This window comes from Eriocheir sinensis, chromosome 1 (assembly GCF_024679095.1).
Source record: "Eriocheir sinensis breed Jianghai 21 chromosome 1, ASM2467909v1, whole genome shotgun sequence".
In the NCBI taxonomy this organism is placed as follows: domain Eukaryota; kingdom Metazoa; phylum Arthropoda; class Malacostraca; order Decapoda; family Varunidae; genus Eriocheir; species Eriocheir sinensis.
Window position 1 is genome coordinate 28,311,558 of NC_066509.1, and position 19,350 is coordinate 28,330,907.

At 44.8% G+C, this 19,350-nt stretch overlaps 1 protein-coding gene across 1 annotated transcript in view; it reads right to left on the reverse strand.

Moving 5' to 3' along the window:
• The window catches only part of LOC126995888 (uncharacterized), a 117,522-nt gene that overhangs the window by 68,937 nt on the left and 29,235 nt on the right, over positions 1 to 19,350 (reverse strand). Inside the window, exons 2-3 of the mRNA XM_050855791.1 lie at positions 15,268 to 15,478; positions 7,335 to 7,469 (exon numbers count right to left, since the gene is read on the reverse strand). Of these exons, the coding sequence (XP_050711748.1) occupies positions 7,335 to 7,431 (97 nt within the window). The 5' untranslated portion in view covers positions 7,432 to 7,469; positions 15,268 to 15,478. The remainder of the gene's footprint in view (positions 1 to 7,334; positions 7,470 to 15,267; positions 15,479 to 19,350) is intronic.

The window sequence follows — 19,350 nt, forward strand, 5'->3', positions numbered from 1 at the left end:
AAAGTCACGCAGGAACTAATGAATATCGAGCCTCATCCACTCACAGAACCCCAACGGAAGGAGCAACAAATTGCTCGTCAGGACCAACAACACTAAACGTACCATTGCGACTTTGATGGCAGTCGCAAGGAGATCCCAGAGCCCACAGGTAATGCCGAGTACAGAATCTCCTACATTCACGCGAACCCCTCGAAAAGGTCCCCACCAAAAAAATAATTGCAAGGACCCGCTGAAAGTCAATAAAAGGACCCAACAAAAGCCACGCGGATAACCCTTTCAGAATCCCAAACACCTCACGGAGTCACTCAGGCCCGTACGCTCAGACGCTTTCGGCTCTTACAAAAAAAAAAAAAAAAAAAAAAAAAGGTCACAAAGGAGGTGAATCGGGTTCTCATGAATGTTTATCAAGTTCATGGTGCAGAAGCCTTGTCAAACTCTCACCAGGCTCACACAACTACCCATGGAAGTACTAACACAGCCTCTACGAAAGCCTTATTCACTGTGAGTGTGTAAGCCCCGAAATGTTTGAGAATATGGGCCGCAAACTCTCCTCCACGCCTCGTCTTCCGTCTGGCTTTCATCCGCGTCCTCTGTGGCCTGGAGGCTGAGGCGTGGCAGGAGGACTCGGCTGTCACCTTTGTGTTATAACGCTGAGGAAAATGTCCCGTGAAACCAATAATAAATGTTGCACAAGAATAGCCTTACGAAACAATAAAAATTTTGCCCGAGACACAGCTTTACAAACCTATTAATAAATGTCCTTTATTCGTGGTTGCTAATAAAAAAAAATAAAAAAAACAGTTATTAGAGTAGAAAAAATGGCCAATTCAAGCTAAAATCTAGATCTGCCTTGATTCTCGTTTCCTAAGTTTGTTAAAAGTCATTGGCAGGTTTTCATGAACAACACGACGTCTTCCTCATCACCACCATCAGCATCTTCAAACCTCCCTCTTCAAAGCCCTCACATCATGCCATCATCACATCATCTTTGAGTTCAGCAGTACAGCCGAGCTCCTTCACACGTCAGCAGTACAACAAAACAGACGGCCGCGTCGTAACCCAAGACACAACAATTCTAAAATGGTCCTCCACTTCGTACACTAGCTACCGAGTTTTTGGTAATTCTCTAACACCATCCTTCTTAGCCCGTATTCTTAAACACTTTCGGCTCTCACAAGAAATATTTCCAAAGAGGATTAGCCGGGGTCCCATGAGTGTTTCTTACTTTCACGGCACAGAAGCCTTGTCAAACTATCACAATACTATACTTAGCGGTAACCTTGGCCCAGGGTTCGACTCACGCCTGGGGTTAGATAATACCCCCCCCTCCCCCGCATACACGCGAGGAGTGGGCCCCAGGGGAAATCTTGCGAAGGCAACAAGTGCAGCGCCGCGTGTTGCTGCCGACCCTGTGTGTAATTCACCACCACGGCCTGATCACGTGTTGAACTCGTAATCGCCAGCAGGTACCCTCCCGACATGAGCAAGTGCTCATTATCGTCGATCTCTGGGTACTGCCAGGACCTCACACACCACAGACCCCATCCCCCTTGCTCAAGGGGGGACAATAACTACTCCTAGACAACGGAAAGAATCCGGCCTGAGTGGGCTCGAACCACCGCCCTGTCAGATCGTGAAGCCTGGCAGCGCAGCGCTCTAACCAGCTACGCCACGGAGAGCGTCTGTGTGTGTGTGTGTGTGTGTGTGTGTGTGTGTGTCGGGTTTTGATGCTCGTCCCTCTAGGCTGGAAATAATGATAATGTCTGATAATCTCTCTCTCTCTCTCTCTCTCTCTCTCTCTCTCTCTCTCTCTCTCTCTCTCTCTCTCTCTCTCTCTCTCTCTCTCTCTCTCTCCATCCATCTATCTATCTATCTCACACACACACACACACACACACACACATACACTTACCATATCCCCCCCTCCACCCGTCCCCCCGTCCCTTACCCCGCTCATCCCCTCTCCCCACCCTCCCACACCCACCGTCCAGCACGTGGACGGACACCGAGGCGGGCGTGGCGTGCACGGGCGCGCACGTGTAGTTCCCGGCGTCCCTCCAGGTGGCGTGGGTGACCAGGAGCCAGCTGGTGCCCGAGTTCTTGTCCGTCACCAGCTGCACGCCGCCCCGACCCCCGGCGTTGATCTCCACCAGCTCCTCCTTGGCTGCGGGGAGGAGAGAAGAGGTGGAGGTAACGGTGGCTGTTTGCAGAGGAGAAAATAGGAGGAGTAATTGACGGTGGTTTGTACGTAGAGGAGTGTAGAGGAGAAATGAGAAGTTGTAAATGAGAGGAGCAGAGAAGAGTTGCAAATGATGGTGATTTGTCTGTAGGGAAGAAAATAGGATCTGTAATTGATGGTGATTTGGCTGTAGAGGAGAAAATAGGAGTTGTAACTGATAGTGCTTTTACTCTGTCGCTGAACAAAGGAAGAATAAAAGGAACAAATTGCGATTGATCTCCACTGTCTTCTTGTTTGTGCGACCCCGATTCGCTGAGGAGAAAGAATAAGAGGAGGAGAACGTCGATAAGGATGAAGAATGGGAGGAACGTGTAACTGATGGTGCTGAAAAGGGATGACCTTTGAAGCTTCTAATAGAGGAACAAATAGAGGGTAATGATGAAGATGAGATATAGGATGAGGAGACGGAAAGAAAATGAGAAAGAAGATGGGAAGAAGGAGATAATATAAAAGGGAGAGAGAAGATGAGTATAAAGTTACCCTCCACTCTCTCTTTCTTAACAGCTGAACGAGGAAAGTCGAAGAAATATTTGGATCAGAAGAATAGGATTGAACTCCATGTGAAGAAGGATCAGAAGGAGGAGGAAAAGGAGAAAGAAGGAGATAAGGAAGAGTGGAATGAATTATAGTTTCGATCCTGGCAATTGACTTCCACTATCTCCTCTTTGTCCTTCGTTTAAGGGATTGGAGGAATATGCTGAACGATTTCAGGGGATTGCAAAAGTTCTGATGCATTGAGGAGGATCAGGAGAAGGAGGAGGAGGAGGAGGAGGAGGAGGAGGAGGAGGAGAAGCTAATTCCTTAAAGCGTATGGCGAAAAAAAATTTACCCACAAACAAAGAATGCAACCCGGGATATTAGAAAGCAAGTGGCTGGAAAATAAACCAAGCCCAACGTGCTAACTAAGTGCCTCGGTTCGAATCCCTCTCTGAACGCCTCTACCACTACCGTCAAGTCCCCCTAAGCACTTTCCACTTCCAGTATTACCAGGCGTTATTCAAAAGACGGAAACACGAAATAATATTAAGATGTTTAAATTCCCCTTATTAGTCCATTCTTGTTCTCCTCCTGACACAGTTTTCACACCTAGTGACTTCATCTTCCACCTAGTAAGTCTCCTTCTAAAGAGTCTTATTTTTGTCATTACTGCGCCTCGTGAAGAGAAAGTAACACTAATATTAATACCCAAAAATATTACTGCTGGAAAAATAATATTAATACTACTACTAATAAAAAAAAATTACTTGAAAAAATACTTGTGATAAAATTCTTATGATAAATATTAATACGAAATACTAACATTCTAAAATATCAAAAAATACTTATACAATCACTTTTTTCTCGTCGTCTCTAAATACACGACAACGACCACGGTAAGAGTTACTCTGCCTGAGTTCCCCCTCGCGGTGCACCTTTACCCTCTGAACACTCTCTTCACACCTCGCAGCTTCAGCCACCTTCAATGTTCCCTTCTGAGCAATCTAGTTTCCATTATCGCTGAGCTCGTAAAAAAAAGTTGCTGAATGGACGAGAAAGACCATAGCACGAGCTCGAATTTCCCTCCTGACACCCTTTTTTCCCTCTCATCTCCTTCCTCTTACACCCAACGACCTTAAACCACCAGAAAAGTTATATCTAAACACTCTTATGCCCGTTATCACTGCGCTCGTAAAACAAATGCTGAATGACGACAGACTATAATTCAAGTTCGATTTCTCTTTTTGACACTTTTCCCTCGTTTTCAACACCCTTCTTTTACACCTAGTGACCTCAAACCACCAAGAAAGTTATCTATAAACATTCTTATACCCGTTATCATTGCGCATGTGATGAATAAACTTGCCGAAGATGCGACAAAAGCTACGGTGTTGATAAATAGATACAGGATGCAACAACAACAACAAAAAATAAGACTTTCCATACCAAGCATTTTTATCTGAACACATTTTTTTTTCTCTATAGTTTCAATTTTACTGCAAAATGCTACAGGGCGCAATGAAAAAAAAGTATATAATAGTTACCGAGGTTCGAGTCTCCTCTCTCAACGATCTTTTTTTTTCAACCCAAGCTTTGTAGGCGAACGAACTCACCCTTGAACACTATACTTCTCCCATCACTACCCTCAGGAAGCTACTGAATAGAAAACTAATGAAAATGACAACAGCTCTTTGGTTCAGATTCCCCTCCTAGCGCCTCCTTTCTCTTTTTAGCACCTCCATTCCCTCGTATTATCCTCTATCCTTACTATATACCCCAACAAAGCCACTCAGTGCAGAGTAACAACGCATACCATAACAGCTCATTGATTCAGATTCCCCTCCTAACACCTCCTTTGACTTCTTAGCACCTTCTTCCCCATCTTAATAGCCTTCTTTCCATCTTAACAACCTCCACCGTTACCACCCCAACAAAGCCACTGAATACAAAATAACAACGCATATCATAACAGCTCATTGGTTTAGATTCCCCTCCTAACACGTCCTTTCCCTTCTTAGCACCTCCTTGCTCTTCTTCAGCAGCCTCCTTTCACACCAAACTGTCTCAAATCCTCTTCTGTATTTCTATTAGCATTGGTCCCTTACAGAAAAGTAAGCTGAACACAAAGATTATAGTGTAGGATACTCGGTTCGATTTCCCCTTCTTAATACCTCTCGTTACCTCTCTATGAACACTTAATTCCTTTTATTATTACACCCCGTTGTGAAAATACGTTAATACAACAAAATAATAAAAACCTCACTATACAAAGGCACGAATCCCCCCCACACCCTCTGTTCACACCTAAGGCCCTAAAATACGTCGCCCGTGAACACTATTACTTTTATTATTACGCTCTGCTGTTAACAGAAAAAAACGTGAATAAGGCAAAATAACAAAGGCTGTACTACACACAGGCTCGAATCTCCCTCCTAACACCCCTTTTCACACCTAAGTCTCCTAAAACAACACTAACTCCCCCTGAACTCTTCTCTGTGTTCCCTCTTCCCTTTATCATTACCCTCTACTAAGAATATACGAATCCAGTAAAATACTACACACAGGTTCGAATCTCCCTCCTAACACCCTCTTTTCACACCTTGGGCCCCCCAGAAAACACTAACTCCCCCATGAACTCTTTTCTGTATTCCCTCTTCACTTTATTATTATCCTCTACTAAGAATATTGTGCTTGAATACAGCAATATACTACAAATAGGTTCTAATATCCCTCTCAGCACCCTCTTTTCACACCGAGGACCCCCAAACAAGCACCAAGTCGGCCGTGAACACTTTATTTCCATTATCGGGGCGTCGCGGAAAGAGTGTCGGCGGTACATTGTGGGGATGGGCCTCAAGGGCACAGGTGGAGGGCCAACCCGCGCCCCGGAACGGCCTCTGCGGGCACGTGGCTCACAGGGGCGGCGCCGAGGCATAAACAGCGCGCTTGACTGCTGAGGACTCGTTGAGGGCCTTTTTTCCTCTTATATGTAACGGCTTGTGAGGGTGTAAGGAAGGAGGAAGTAAGTGTCTGGCTGGGTTGGTGGTGTGTGTGTGTGTGTGTGTGTGTGTGTGTGTGTGTGTGTGTGTGTGTGTGTGTGTGTGAAGGGATACGTGCATGGGTGTGGGTATGTTTATGTTTGTGTGTTGTTATGTAGTTGTTGTCATGGCAAGGATCCTGTGTTGTGTGTAGATCCTGTGTTAGAGAAGATGAAGATAGGGAGAGTAAGAGAAACTACAGTGGCACATAACGATAAAGAGAAAGAGGAATAAAATGGTAAGGAAAACACATAGAAGGAGGGAGGGGAGAGAAAGGGGGGGAGGGTAGAGTAAGAAGGTGATAAACTATTAAGAATTAATTTGATCCCTTATGAGGAAAGTTAGGGTCAAGGAAGGAGTTTGCTGGTGTTTTATTTTATTATTCTCTCTCTCTCTCTCTCTCTCTCTCTCTCTCTCTCTCTCCATCTTCTCAGCCTGTGGAGAGAAGACGTGGATGAGAGGGAGAGGAAAGAAAGGGGAATGGTATTATGAAATGTTTTATGGAAGGAGGAAGAGAGAACGCGGAGGAAATGGAGGGAAAAGTGAAGGAGAGAAAAACGCGAGAGATAAGAGAGAGAAAAGAAAATGTTTGCCTGTGGAGACTGAGATTCCGATGAAGTGAAGAATGGTAGAACAGGAAAAAAAAAGAGGAATAAGAGGCAAGGAAAAAAAGAACGGGTAAGAGTATGAGATAAGATAAAAGGTTTATTATTCTTGTAAATATATGTAAAAATAGACAAATTAAGAAGAGAGAGAGAGAGAGAGAGAGAGAGAGAGAGAGAGAGAGAGAGAGAGAGAGAGAGAGAGAGAGAGAGAGAGAGAGAGAGAGAGAGAGAGAGAGAGAGAGAGAGAGAGAGAGAGAGAGAGATTGAGAGATTGAGAGAGAGAGAGAGAGAGAAACAATCCGCAAAATCAAAAGCTTCGTTCGACAAAGAAAAAGAAAGAAAAAAAAGCAAGAGCAAAGCATTCAATCTTGCAGAGTGAACAACAACAACAACAACAACAACAACAACAACAACAACAACAACAACAACAACAACAACAACAATAAAGTAACAAAAAAGGGAACACACTCTAAAACAAAACACACAACCATTTTTTTTCTCCCTTCCATCCCTCCATTCGTTCCTTCCTTCCTTTCTTCCTCCACATTCGTCCAGCTCCACACACTCCCCTCCACCACAAACCCTTTTCACCCCTCCTTTCTCTCCCCTTCCACACACCTTGTCATTTATCTGTAATTTGTACTTCTGCTTTTTCTCTTTCGTTATTTGTCTTTCTTCTGTTCTGTTTCTCTTTCATTCGTTTTTTCTTCATCTTTCTTTCTCCCTCTCTTTCTCTTCTTTATAATCTTTCTCCTCCTCACCTTTCTTTCCTCCCCTGCATCCATTCTCCCCTTTTAACCTTCCTAGCATCACCTCCTCCCCTTCCCATCCTTTATCTCCTTATCTCTTCCTTCCTCTTTTCCCCTCTTCCCTATCCCTTTCATAACTTACACATCTCTTTTCCCCTCCTCTCGTACCCATCATCTTTTCCTTATCTCTCTCCCTTCCCTCCCCCTTCCCCCGGTGTGTACTCACGTGGGTCGCGGGGCAGCACGTGGTACCAGGTGACGGGCGCTCCCCTGATGGCGCCCTTCACCACGCACGTGATGTTGATGTCGCTGCCGGCCTTCATGAAGATCTCCCTCGAGCCGGTGATGCGCGCGCTGGGGACTGGGGGGGAGAGGGGGGAAGGAGTTAGATGAGGGGTGACAGGTGTGGGGTGTAAGAGGTAGTGTGTGTAAGGGGTGTAAAGGGGTGTGGTGGAGAGGAGGGGGAGGGGTATTGAGTAGAGGACTTGAAAAATTATAAAATCTCAGGTCCTTTGCTCTACGGTTCACAATGGCAGAATAACCAATTACGTAATGAATCTTATAACATGGTTAATAGCTTCATTCTGCCCAAATATATACAAATCAGTCATGTTATATGTACATGTCTTTAATGGTATCTGTCATTCCTGTGGCAATCATTGTCAAATTTTCTTTCCAAATTGGCGTTGAGAAATAGTTGTCACCTTCTGGCCAAGGAAGTTATGAAAAAAAAAAGTCAGAGTAAAAGGCATCAAAACGCCGGCTGCGAGCAGGCCAGTTGTAGGTTAAGATATAAGGAAAAAAGGGAGGAGGAGGAGGAGGAGGAGGAGGAGTTAAGGACAAAAATTAATAGGAGGGAGAGAAAGTTTGGTGAATATGTAGGACGCTTATGGGAAGGAAAGTATAGAGAAAGACGAAAAGAAAACGGAAATAATATGGAGATGGGTGAAAGACAAGTGGATGAGAAACAACGAATTCTTGTGAACAATGAAGAAGAGAACGAGAAGAAAGATAAAATGAAAAAAAAACTATGAAAATGTTGTGTAGTAGTATAAAGAGAAATCAGTAAACATGAAGGGAAAAGAGAAAGAAGGAATGTAAAGGTGACACAGAGTAAGGAAAAAATGGAAGAATGGAAGGAAGGAGTTAGAAAAAAGTTCAGAAGACGTTGAAAAATAGACAGCAAAAGAAATGGAAATTGAAAGCACAGAAGGAGGAGGAAGAAGAAAAAGCAAGACAAGAGAAAACAGACAAGAATTAAGGAAGAAAATAAGAGAAACATAACCAGGAGGGGAAGACGAGAAGGAAAGGCAGAGAAAGACAAGCGAGGCGAAGGTGTGCGACAGAAAGTGGAGTACAAGGAAAAAAGGGGAAGATGGAAGAGAGAAGTGGAGGAAAGGTCAGTAAAGGAGGGGAAAGGAAGAATATTCGAGGAAGAAAGAGTGTTGTTGAGGGCAACGTGAATAGGGAGAGGAAGAAGAAAGAACTAGGGAGAAGGGAGACAGGGAAAAAAAGGCGTTGATCGATGATGGAAAGGGTGAAGGAGAAGAAAGATTAAGAGGAGGGATCAGAGAAAGTAGATTTCGAAAGTCAGAAGAAGAAAGGAGGAGGAAGGATAGAGATGTAAGGAGGAGAAAGAAATAAAAAAGAAAAGAGGAATTAGAAGGAGAACGAAGAGGACTCTCTCTCTCTCTCTCGTCGCTTTTCTTTCTCAGCTCTTTTTTTTTAATTCCTTGGCTTCTTGATTCATTTTATTTATTTATTTTTCGTTCTACTCTTTCCCTCGTTTATTCCCTCTTTTTTATATCCGTGGTTCTTCTACGAGGTTCTTCTACGAGGCACTACAAGAGGAAGAGGCAATACAGGAAGAAGTAGGTGACCATGAAGTGGAAAGAGAATGGAATTCTATACAGAGGGCGTTGCAAGATGCTGTTAAACAGTGTGTGCCAGAAGAGAGAAGAAGAGCAAAGCAAAAATGGATGAGAGATGAGATCCTAGATTTAATGGAATAAAGGAGGATGCTGAAAGGTGATGCAAATAGATATAGAAAGAAAGACAGGGAAGATAAAAGAAGATACAGAGAGATGAAAGAAGAATGGATCAATGGACAGTGTCGAGAAGTAGAACAACTAGAAAAGACGAACCAGAAACAGATGTATGTAAAAATAAAGGAGTTTAATGGGAGGACAAAGAAGAGGTTATATCGAGATGGAAAGAATACATAACAGTACTTTACAATGACATCAGAATTAACCTACAACAACCGGAGGAGGAAATTAATGGACCTACAATTCTTAAAGAAGAGGTAAGAAACGCCATAAAATACATGAAAAGGGGCAAAGCTGTTGGAGAAGATGAAATTTTGGTGGAAATGATTGAAGCCACTGGAGAGTATGGTTTAGAGAAAGTGACCAGACTAGCTAATATGATATACAATACAGGCTATATACCACAAAGGATGAGGGAGTCAATTTTCATACCTATACCAAAGAAGGAAAGGTACACTGGAATGCGGGAAATATCGGTTGATTAGTATTATAAGTCAGCTCGGGAAGATAATACTGAGAGTAATTAACAACAGAATAAAACAGAAGATAGATGACTGTGTGCAAGAAGAACAGTATGGGTTCAGAAAAGGTAAAGGAACGACTAATGCAATTTTCGCCCTGAGAATGATCATGGAGAGAACAGTAGAGATGCAGAGGGATGTTTTTATGTGCTTTATCGATTTTGAAAAGGCTTTTGATACAGTGAGACACGAACCATTAATGAGGATGCTAAGTGATATTGGAATGGATGGTAAGGACCTCAAATTGTTACGCAATATATACTGGGAACAAAATGCAGCTGTAAAGGTCGGCAAGGATAGGACTGATTGGATAAAAATACACAGAGGTGTCAGACAAGGGTGCATTTTATCACCCGATCTCTTTTTATTATATGGACAAAAATGTATTGAAGAACTGGAAAATGAGGAGGGTATTAGAATAGGAGGAAGGAATGTGAACAACCTGCAGTATGCAGATGACACCGTGTTAATAGCAGACTCTGAGGAGAAATTACAAAGATTGGTTGACAAGCTTGTGGAATCGTGTGAAAGAAAAGGATTGAGGATAAACATCAACAAGACAGAGGTCATGGGAATAACTAAAAGACAAGAGAGACTGGTTGTTAATATTCAAATTCAAGGGAGAGGTACCCATCAAGTGAGAGAATTAAAATATCTAGGAAGCATTATATCTGAAAAAGTTGACTGTGAGAAGGATATAAAAACAAGAATTAACATTGCCAAAACAACTTTTGCTAAAATGAAGAAAATTCTGACAAATATATCTATGAATATGAAACTAAGATTGAGAATGTTAAAATGATTAGATGATATACCTCGGGGAGAACAGATCTACAGGGGAGAAGAGGTAGAAAAATTAACCGACATCAACATAAATAGGGAGTTCGTGATTAGACGGATAGATAGACTTAAAGTCACTAAGGCGCCAGGGCCAGATGAACTTTTCCCCAGGGTAATGAAGAAATGCGAAACTGAAATAAGTGGGCAGTTAACATAAATGTTTAGGAAGTCACTAGACACAGGGGTGGTGCCTTTTTCATGGAGGCAGGCACACGTTATTCCAATATTTAAGAAGGGAGACAAATATTCTATGGAGAACTATAGGCCGATTAGTTTGACGTCAGTTATAGGTAAAATGATTGACTCAATAATAACTGATAATATTAGAGACCATATAGACAGACATAATTTAATTCACGACTCACAGCATGGGTTTACTAAGGGAAAGTCGTCCCTCACTAATCTTATATCCTTTTACAATAGAGTATACGAGGCAGTGGACAATGATGAGAGCTATGATGTGGTTTATCTTGATTTTAGTAAGGCTTTCGATAAGGTACCTCACCAGAGACTGTTATATAAAGTCAGGGCTCATGGGATACGAGGGAAGGTATTTGATTGGATTAAGGAGTGGATTAGCGACAGGAAACAGAGGGTTACCATTAACGGAAAAAAATCCGAATGGGGTAATGTTACCAGTGGGGTTCCTCAAAGTTCAGTTTTAGGCCCGCTTCTATTCATTATCTACATCAATGACATAGACAATGGGATAACTAGTGACATAGGTAAATTTGCAGATGACACCAAAATAGGACGCACTATTAGGACAGGAGAGGATGCTAGAGCATTGCAGGAGGATCTCAACAAACTGTCAGCTTGGTCAGAGAAATGGCAGATGAATTTTAACATCACCAAGTGTAGCGTACTTAGTGTAGGAACACGCAACCCATTACACGGGTATATATTAGACTTCACAGCGATAGGCAGGTCTGAGTGTGAAAAGGATTTGGGAGTGTTAGTGAACTCTGACCTAAAACTAAGGAAGCAATGTATTAGTGCGAGGAATAGGGCTAACAGGGTACTAGGCTTTATTAACAGGACGGTAACCAACAGGAGTGCAGAGGTCATCCTCAGACTCTATTTAGCGTTAGTTAGGCCACACTTAGATTATGCTGTCCAGTTTTGGTGCCCACACTACAGATTGGACATCAACTTGCTAGAATCAGTTCAGAGGAGGATGACCAAGATGATTCAGGGGCTGAGGAACCTCCCATATCAAAATAGGCTGAAACATCTAAACCTACATTCACTAGAGAGACGAAGAGTGCGGGGAGATCTGATAGAAGTATTCAAATGGGTCAAGGGTTACAACAAAGGCGATATAAGTAAAGTGCTGAGAATTAGCCAGCAGGATAGAACTCGCAGTAATGGATTTAAATTAGAAAAGTATAGATTTAGGAGAGATATAGGCAAGCATTGGTTTAGTAATAGGGTGGTGGGGGAATGGAATAGACTCAGCAATCACATAGTTAGTGCAGGGACGATAGCTTGTTTTAAGAGTAGACTGGATAGCTACATGGACGAGGACGACAGGTGGCAGTGAGGTTTGGGTGCAGTAAGGTGACGGGGTACTGGATGCGTGCCTAGTACCGCCGGTATAACGAGGATCAAGCCTCTACCTGTAACCCCTGTAACTACACCTCACCCATCGTGAGTAGTGGGGGGGATTCTGGAGCTACCCTATGCAGGCCACCCGGCCTCTTGCAGTTTCCCTATGTTCTTATGTTTTTATGTAGGTATGGTCAACTTTGACTTATGGATGTGAAGCATGGACACTTAAGAAAAATATGGCAGAAAGACTGGAGGCAGTCGAGATGTGGTTCCTGCGAAGAATGATGAGAATCCCGTGGACGGCGAGAGTTACAAATGAGGAAGTTTTGAGAAGGGCCGGTACAGAAAGATGTCTATTGGGGAATGTGAGGAGGAGGCAGCTGGGATTCGTGGGACACATCCTGAGGGGAGACAACTTTGAGAAGCACTGTCTATTGGGAAGAATAGAGGGGAGACGAGCGAGAAGGAGAGAACGACTAAAATTTATGGACACGATTCTGCAACACCTTGGTGGTGGACGAGGGACCGTTGACCTGATCAGACTGGCTGACGACAGGGGGAGATGGAGATCCATGGTCGCCGACGTCACTTGACTGGCACTCCGGATGGATGGATGGTTCTTCTTTTATTTTTCATTCCTTGCTTTTATTATTATTATTTTTTTTTTTATTCCTTCCAGGTCTTGTGTTTCTAGTCCTTTTTTTTTCTCTCTCTCATTTTTCTTTCTTTCTTCCTGACCTAATGTTTCCTTTACCTTCCCTTCCTTCTTTTTCTTTTTATCTTTTCATTTTCATTCTTTTATTTTTTTCTTTCCCATTCCTCTTGCCTATTTTTCTTTGCCATCTCTTCGTTGAACAACATTCCTTTCATCGCCCAAACACGTCTCTTTACTTCCCACCTTTTCACACTACAACTTTTCTTCCATTTATCTTTCTCTTCCCTCACTGATCTTAATCCTTTTGAAATGCCAGAATTTACTCTTTATTATACTCCAACACGACCTCTGCGTGTAACGAAACACACGAGAAATTAATCCAGTTAAGGAAAGGTTTTGCCGGCGCCGGGGATCGAACCCGTGATCAGCAAGACGGGAGAGCCACTCCTTAACCAGCTGGCCAAAGAGGTACCCCACTGGCAGAGTGAGTTGTGGGAGGCTCGCCCATCAGGCTCGTCGCCGCAATACACTTTCCTTTTGCCTTGTTTATCTCTAAGCCTTCTGTGAGGACAAGCCCATCATTTCATCATGCCCTTTCATCTCCCCGCCGCCTCACCACATACACAGTCGTGATTTTTTTTTTTTTTTTAACATTTTTTTTACATATTTTTTATTAGTTATATTACCCCCGTGGTTGTTTTTTAGATAAAGTTGTTACCGGAAGACAATGGTAGCTACATCCTGTTACTTAACTTTCTCCTCCTCCTCCTCCTCCTCCTCCGCCGCCTCCGCCTCCGCCTCCCTCATTTCCCGTCTGCATCACACCGTCTCATCCTCTTTACCCTCAGTCATCCATATACATTCATCCCATGCTATCACACACACACACACACACACACACACACACACACACACACACACACACACACACACACACACACCAAGTAAGCTCACTCCTCTTTCCTCCACTCACTCACACTAATATCACACCAAACTCCCACACACACTCCAACAAACCTCCTCACACTTCACCGCCAGCAACTCTCAACCCTAACCTACACACGCGGACAGAGGCTCACGTTGCTGCCTTCCCCTCACACCTTCCCCTAACGCCCTCTCCCTGCCTACCTGTAAGACAGAAGCCATCGTCTATCCCTCCCACTCCACGCACGCCTCTTCCACCCTGCCCCGTCCTGCCTCCTAATTCCTCACCCTCACGCCACACCAACACCATCACGACACACTCAGACACACGCACCTCCATCTTATTAATTATCATATATATCTGCATCTCACGCTACACTGTTACTTGGCTCATTAATTTTGTTGATTAGTTTGTTTGTTAGTTTATAGGTTAGTTAGTTGGTTGGTTGGTTAGTTAAATGTTAGGTCATTGGTAGTCAGCTAATCAGTAGGGTACGTGTTTAGTTTGTTAGTTAATTAGTTAGGCTTACTTGCTTTAAAATGAAACATGTTAGAATTTGATATAAAGCTAAAGCAAATGTTTATTACAGATTGGCAACAAAATTCACAATACACAGACTATTACAGACGAGTACGATTACACGACCATTCACTCAAGTAACACACACACACACACACACACACACACACACACACACACACACACCGTACCCTCTCCTCCTCCTCCTCCAACACACCCTCACAACCTGTACCCACCCTTCCCCCGCCCCTAATACAACCTCACCCCCTGTACCCACCCTTCCCCCACCAGCACACCCTCACCCCCTGTACCCACCCTTCCCCCGCCCCTAATACACCCTCACCCCCTGTGCCCACCCGTCCTCCACCACCACACCCTCCCACCCAGTACCCCCCCTCCCCCCGCCCCTAATACACCCTCACACCCTGTACCCACCCTTCCCCCACCAACACACCCTCACACCCTGTACCCACCCTTCCTCCACCAGCACACCCTCACACCCTGTACCCACCGAACTGGTAGCGTACTGGGCCCACATTCACCGCGTGACGGACGACGCGGGTTCGAATCGCTACGCTACCACTCGGATTTTTCAGTCACCGCCGAGTGGCTTAAAACTACCCACATGCTGTCCTGAAGACCACCCATCAACCCGGACTCTAGAGGAAGCCGTCCAAGAGAATCAAGAACGAGTTCCGGGGGACAGCATGAGCCAATGCAAGATGGCGCCACTATAAACACTCGCCTGCGCCAGAACGGGCTGGGCCGACCATCAGGCCCCACCTGGAAGAAGCCTTGGGCAGACCATCAGGTCCCACCGGGAAGATGCCTACCGGCGCAATAGGCAACAACGTGAAAAAAAACAAAACACCCTCACACCCTGTACTCACCCTTCCCCCACCTCTAACACACCCATAAGAACCTAAGACCATAGGGAGACTGCAAGAGGCCGAGTGGCCCACACTGCTACACAGGGTAGCTCCAGAATCCCCCCCACTACTCACGATGGGAGACTTCCTTCTTCCATTACACCCACATCTCTCTACCCATCCCTACCCATACCCTTACCCTTCTTCCCCCCACCCCACCCCTCCACTCACCCGCAACGCTGAGCCTGAAGCGGCGGAATATCTTGGGCTGCGTGGACACCTGGCACTCGTAAAGGCCGGAGTCGGTGATGGCGGGCCGGTCCACCTCCAGGCTCCAGAAGGGCGAGCCGGGCAGGTGCAGCGCGCGGAACCTCGTGTCCGTCGTGTACGTGAAGTTACCTGTGGTCAGCACGTGCAGGTCCTGGCGCCTGATCCACGACACCTGGGGACGGAAAAAAAAAAAAAGATTCTTGTAGTGCGGGAGAATTATGTGTTTTTTTGTTTGTTTTTGTAATGGTTGATGAGGTGCCGGGTTTTAATTAAGGGATGAAATTAATAGAGGAACATCAGGTACTTTTGCCTGATTCATGACACCTGGGAAGGAAGAATACCTGGCTGTGTGTACGAGGGGAATAATTTTGTTTGAAATGGTGTGAAGGTTATAAGGGCATCATTGTTACATGTGTCAGCAGTGTAGGCAAGCCTGTGAATGATGTGTCTCCCTGGCGGCAGTGATCATGCAGGCGTGGGGCGTACAAGTCATCATGATGGTGTACAGTGATTCCCGCGCCGCCTGACGCAGAGGAATGGTTTATGGCATGGAGTCTGGAGAGGAATCCTTCGTTTATAGTGAAATATTCAGGCAGCAACAAGCGAGTGGCGAGGCACTGACGTAGAGGTGAGGCGCCATGTGTTGCCAACTCTCAGAGAGGTAACGTAGGGAATGCCATGATATTTTAGTATTATTATTTAACTAACAATGGAATAAACTTTTTATTTAGTCGCAAACTTCAATAGCAATGCTTATTTCTTGATGGAAAGCGACCAAAGAGCCCCAGGTGTCAATGTAACTATGTTGACAAAACCATCGAGCATTGTGGGTAAAACAAAGGCGCATCGGTGACGTCACGCTGAGCCCAGAGTGCCGCGCGGCGTGCCGGAGTGAGGGTGTGTGCGTGTGCCGTGCGTGTTGGGGTCCCCGGCGGGTGTGTCGCGCGTGTCGTGTGGCTGGCGGCGGCGGGCTGAGGCGGCCCTACGCGAGGATCAAGGTGAGGAACGGTGTGATGCGTTTCTTGTAGGAAGGGACGCGGCATATAAACCATAAATGAGGCAGGGGAGGCCGGTGGGGAGGATGGAGTGAGCGCCCTGCCGCCTGAAGCCTTGTCCTGCCAGTTTGCTCCTTCCCGTGCGACTATTCTTGATTATTACAGTGATTATGAAGCTTGTCCATGTTGAGAATCGCCTGGGAAGTGAATTGAAAGTACATAAAGGCTTATAATTAGTAATATTTGAAGAAGGTTGTTCCGTGCTGTGATTGGCTGCCGGCCGTGACGTCATCGGTGCCTGGCCGGTGATGTTGACGCCGCGGCGGTGATCGGAGTGCGAGTCGCGCTCTGCCCCGCCCCGGCGAGAGGGACGGGGCGGCGTGCGTGTGTGTGTGGCATGAACGGGGCCTCATTCTGACACAGTGCTGAGGAATGAGTGTGAAGGAACCGGGAAGCGTGAGTGTGAGGGAGTGATGAGGAGAGAATCGTCGTACCTCAGGCTGCTGGGAGGGAAGGAGGGAGGGGGAAGGGAGGAGAGGAGGGTCTTATGGTCAGCAAGACAAGCCGCAGCAAGTCTCGATAGTGTGTTAATTTTACGTAGTGCATCTTTTATTATTCTAAGGTTGTGTATGTAGCTTATACTTGGTGTTCTTCATATTTAGCTCGTCCATAAGGCTTCCGGTAATGATGGAACGAGCGAAGTATCCTGAGCTCGTCAAGGTTCCGTATTGGTGTTTCGAGCCGAGTGTCGCTCCGTGCGGGTCCAAAAGAAGCTGCCCGGTGCGTAGTCTCATCACCACACATTGAGCCTAACCAAAGCTCTGAAACTCTTATATTCTTCACCTAACGTCTTTGAAATACAGCTTTTATTTGTGTAAGTATTTTAGTCCAACATGTATTACAGTAGTCTCTCTCTCTCTCTCTCTCTCTCTCTCTCTCTCTCTCGTGGTCTTTTTATTTTACTTTCTTACGCCTATATTAGACTCTCTCTCTCTCTCTCTCTCTCTCTCGTGGACTTTGTTTCTTTTACTTTGACACCTGTATTCCCGTCTTATTCTTGAGGGTATTCCAGGATTCCACCAAAATATGACTAACCAGTCACCAGGTATTGCAGGTACTCTAAATTACCCATCAAACACGGGACCATAAGAGGTTGTTACACTCGCAGCTTGCCCGATTACTTAGGACATGACGATCGGGAACGAAACACTTGAGGGACAAACACATCCATGACAAACCATCAACACTAACCCAGCCTAGAGTAAAAGGGATTAGAAAAAAATAAAGGGAGGACTGCTTTGAGCTTTAACAAGGTAATAATATGACTAGCGATCTCCCACGCCCATTTATAATTAACTAGCTTGTCTTTCCCCTCCTTATCCTCCCTCCCTCACCCTCAATCCGTCTTTAATTAACCTTCCCTCCCCCACCATCATTAGTATATCATCTAACCCCCTTCTAACCCCCCCCCGCCAAACCCTCTCTAGTACCCCTTTACTCCTCGGTCCCCCCAAACTGCTCCCCGCAAACCCCCGCTTCATCCTCCATACTCCCCACCAGTTCGTACCATTCCTCCTTCCCTCCTTCGCCTCCCCCTCTCGTCTGCCGGCTTCCGCTCCTCACCCCTCTATCATCCCTCCTCTCTCTCTCTCTCTCTCTCTCTGGTGCTCCTCCTGCTTCCTGTGCCTTCCTCCTTTCTCCCTCCATGATGAATGGCCGAGGAAGGGACGGCTCTTATTAATTAATACGGGGATGATAATAATCTGCTGAGGATGAGTATTTTGTTTTGTGTTTTACGGAGGCGAGTTTCTTAATTCACCAACACGAGATACGTAAGGTTTAACTCGCTTGTTAATAGAGCAGTTTGTTGTTTCTTTTTAATGGCATAGTTTTCGTATGTATTACTCACTATTTTGGGGATTGTCTTGCCACAGTAGTTGATATTTATGGTCTTGCTCGTTTTACTATTTTTTCCCAGTTTTCATAGTCATTAAAGCGGACAGAATGCGTTTAGTGTGTGTGTGTGTGTGTGTGTGTGTGTGTGTGTGTGTGCCGTCAGACAGATATGCTTGAATCAAAGAGTATTTGCATATATCATAGAACACACGTGGAATAGGTTATTAATGTCAATTTTAGTAAAAGTAATGGTAATAGTAATTATAATAATAATAATAATAATAATAATAATTATTATTATTATTAAAGTGCTATAATATGGTGGTACAGCTGCTGTTTCTAGTGGGTGGAAAGTCAATGGAGTGATAGAGTGGTTGTGGTACTAGGCCAGGATTCACTAACGAGTTACGACGTTCGTAAGTCACAAAAAATGTCTTAAGGCAACTTTCGGCTGCTTTGGGCTATTCACTAAACAGTTACGACATTCTTCCGGCACCGTAACTTTACGGCAGCTCCAGACATGGCGTAAGATATCGTGACCCGAACGTAGGGCAGATTTTCTCCACAACAAAGGAGGAATGAAGAAGAAGAGGAAGACCCGCTGCCAAAATAATGAACAAAACGTCACTGTGCTATCAAAACATTGCTTTATAAGGACGTGTCAACCGTATATAATACCATTCACTGAATATGTAGTGACTGTGAACTCCTACACTACTGAATCAAATATCCTGCCGTAAACACTCGTGATAATATATATGGAGGGCTTGAAATGCTCGCAGGAGATCCACCAGGGGGTAATGTGGGTACTCATACATGCTCGGTGAATAATTTAGTCTTAATTTGTAGTTTGTAATACCTTAGACCACTAGCACAACCAAGGATGGGCCGGGCCCCACCCGTTTACCGTTGATGAGGTTTCAGGCCCTGCACCCCCAAAGTTTATCTTGTTTTTTTCTCTGCCCTCCAATCTCCCTGAACATATTTCTGGGTGTCCCCTTGCCATTGTTTAGCAGATTTTAGCGACCTATTTTAGAGACACAAACTATTCATTACTGGGTAAATTATCATGTCTTTTTTTGTGGAGTTAGTTATCACCAGGAAGCAATTATGAAAGTACTAGAGCTGATTTGGTGAGTCTCATACTTGGGTT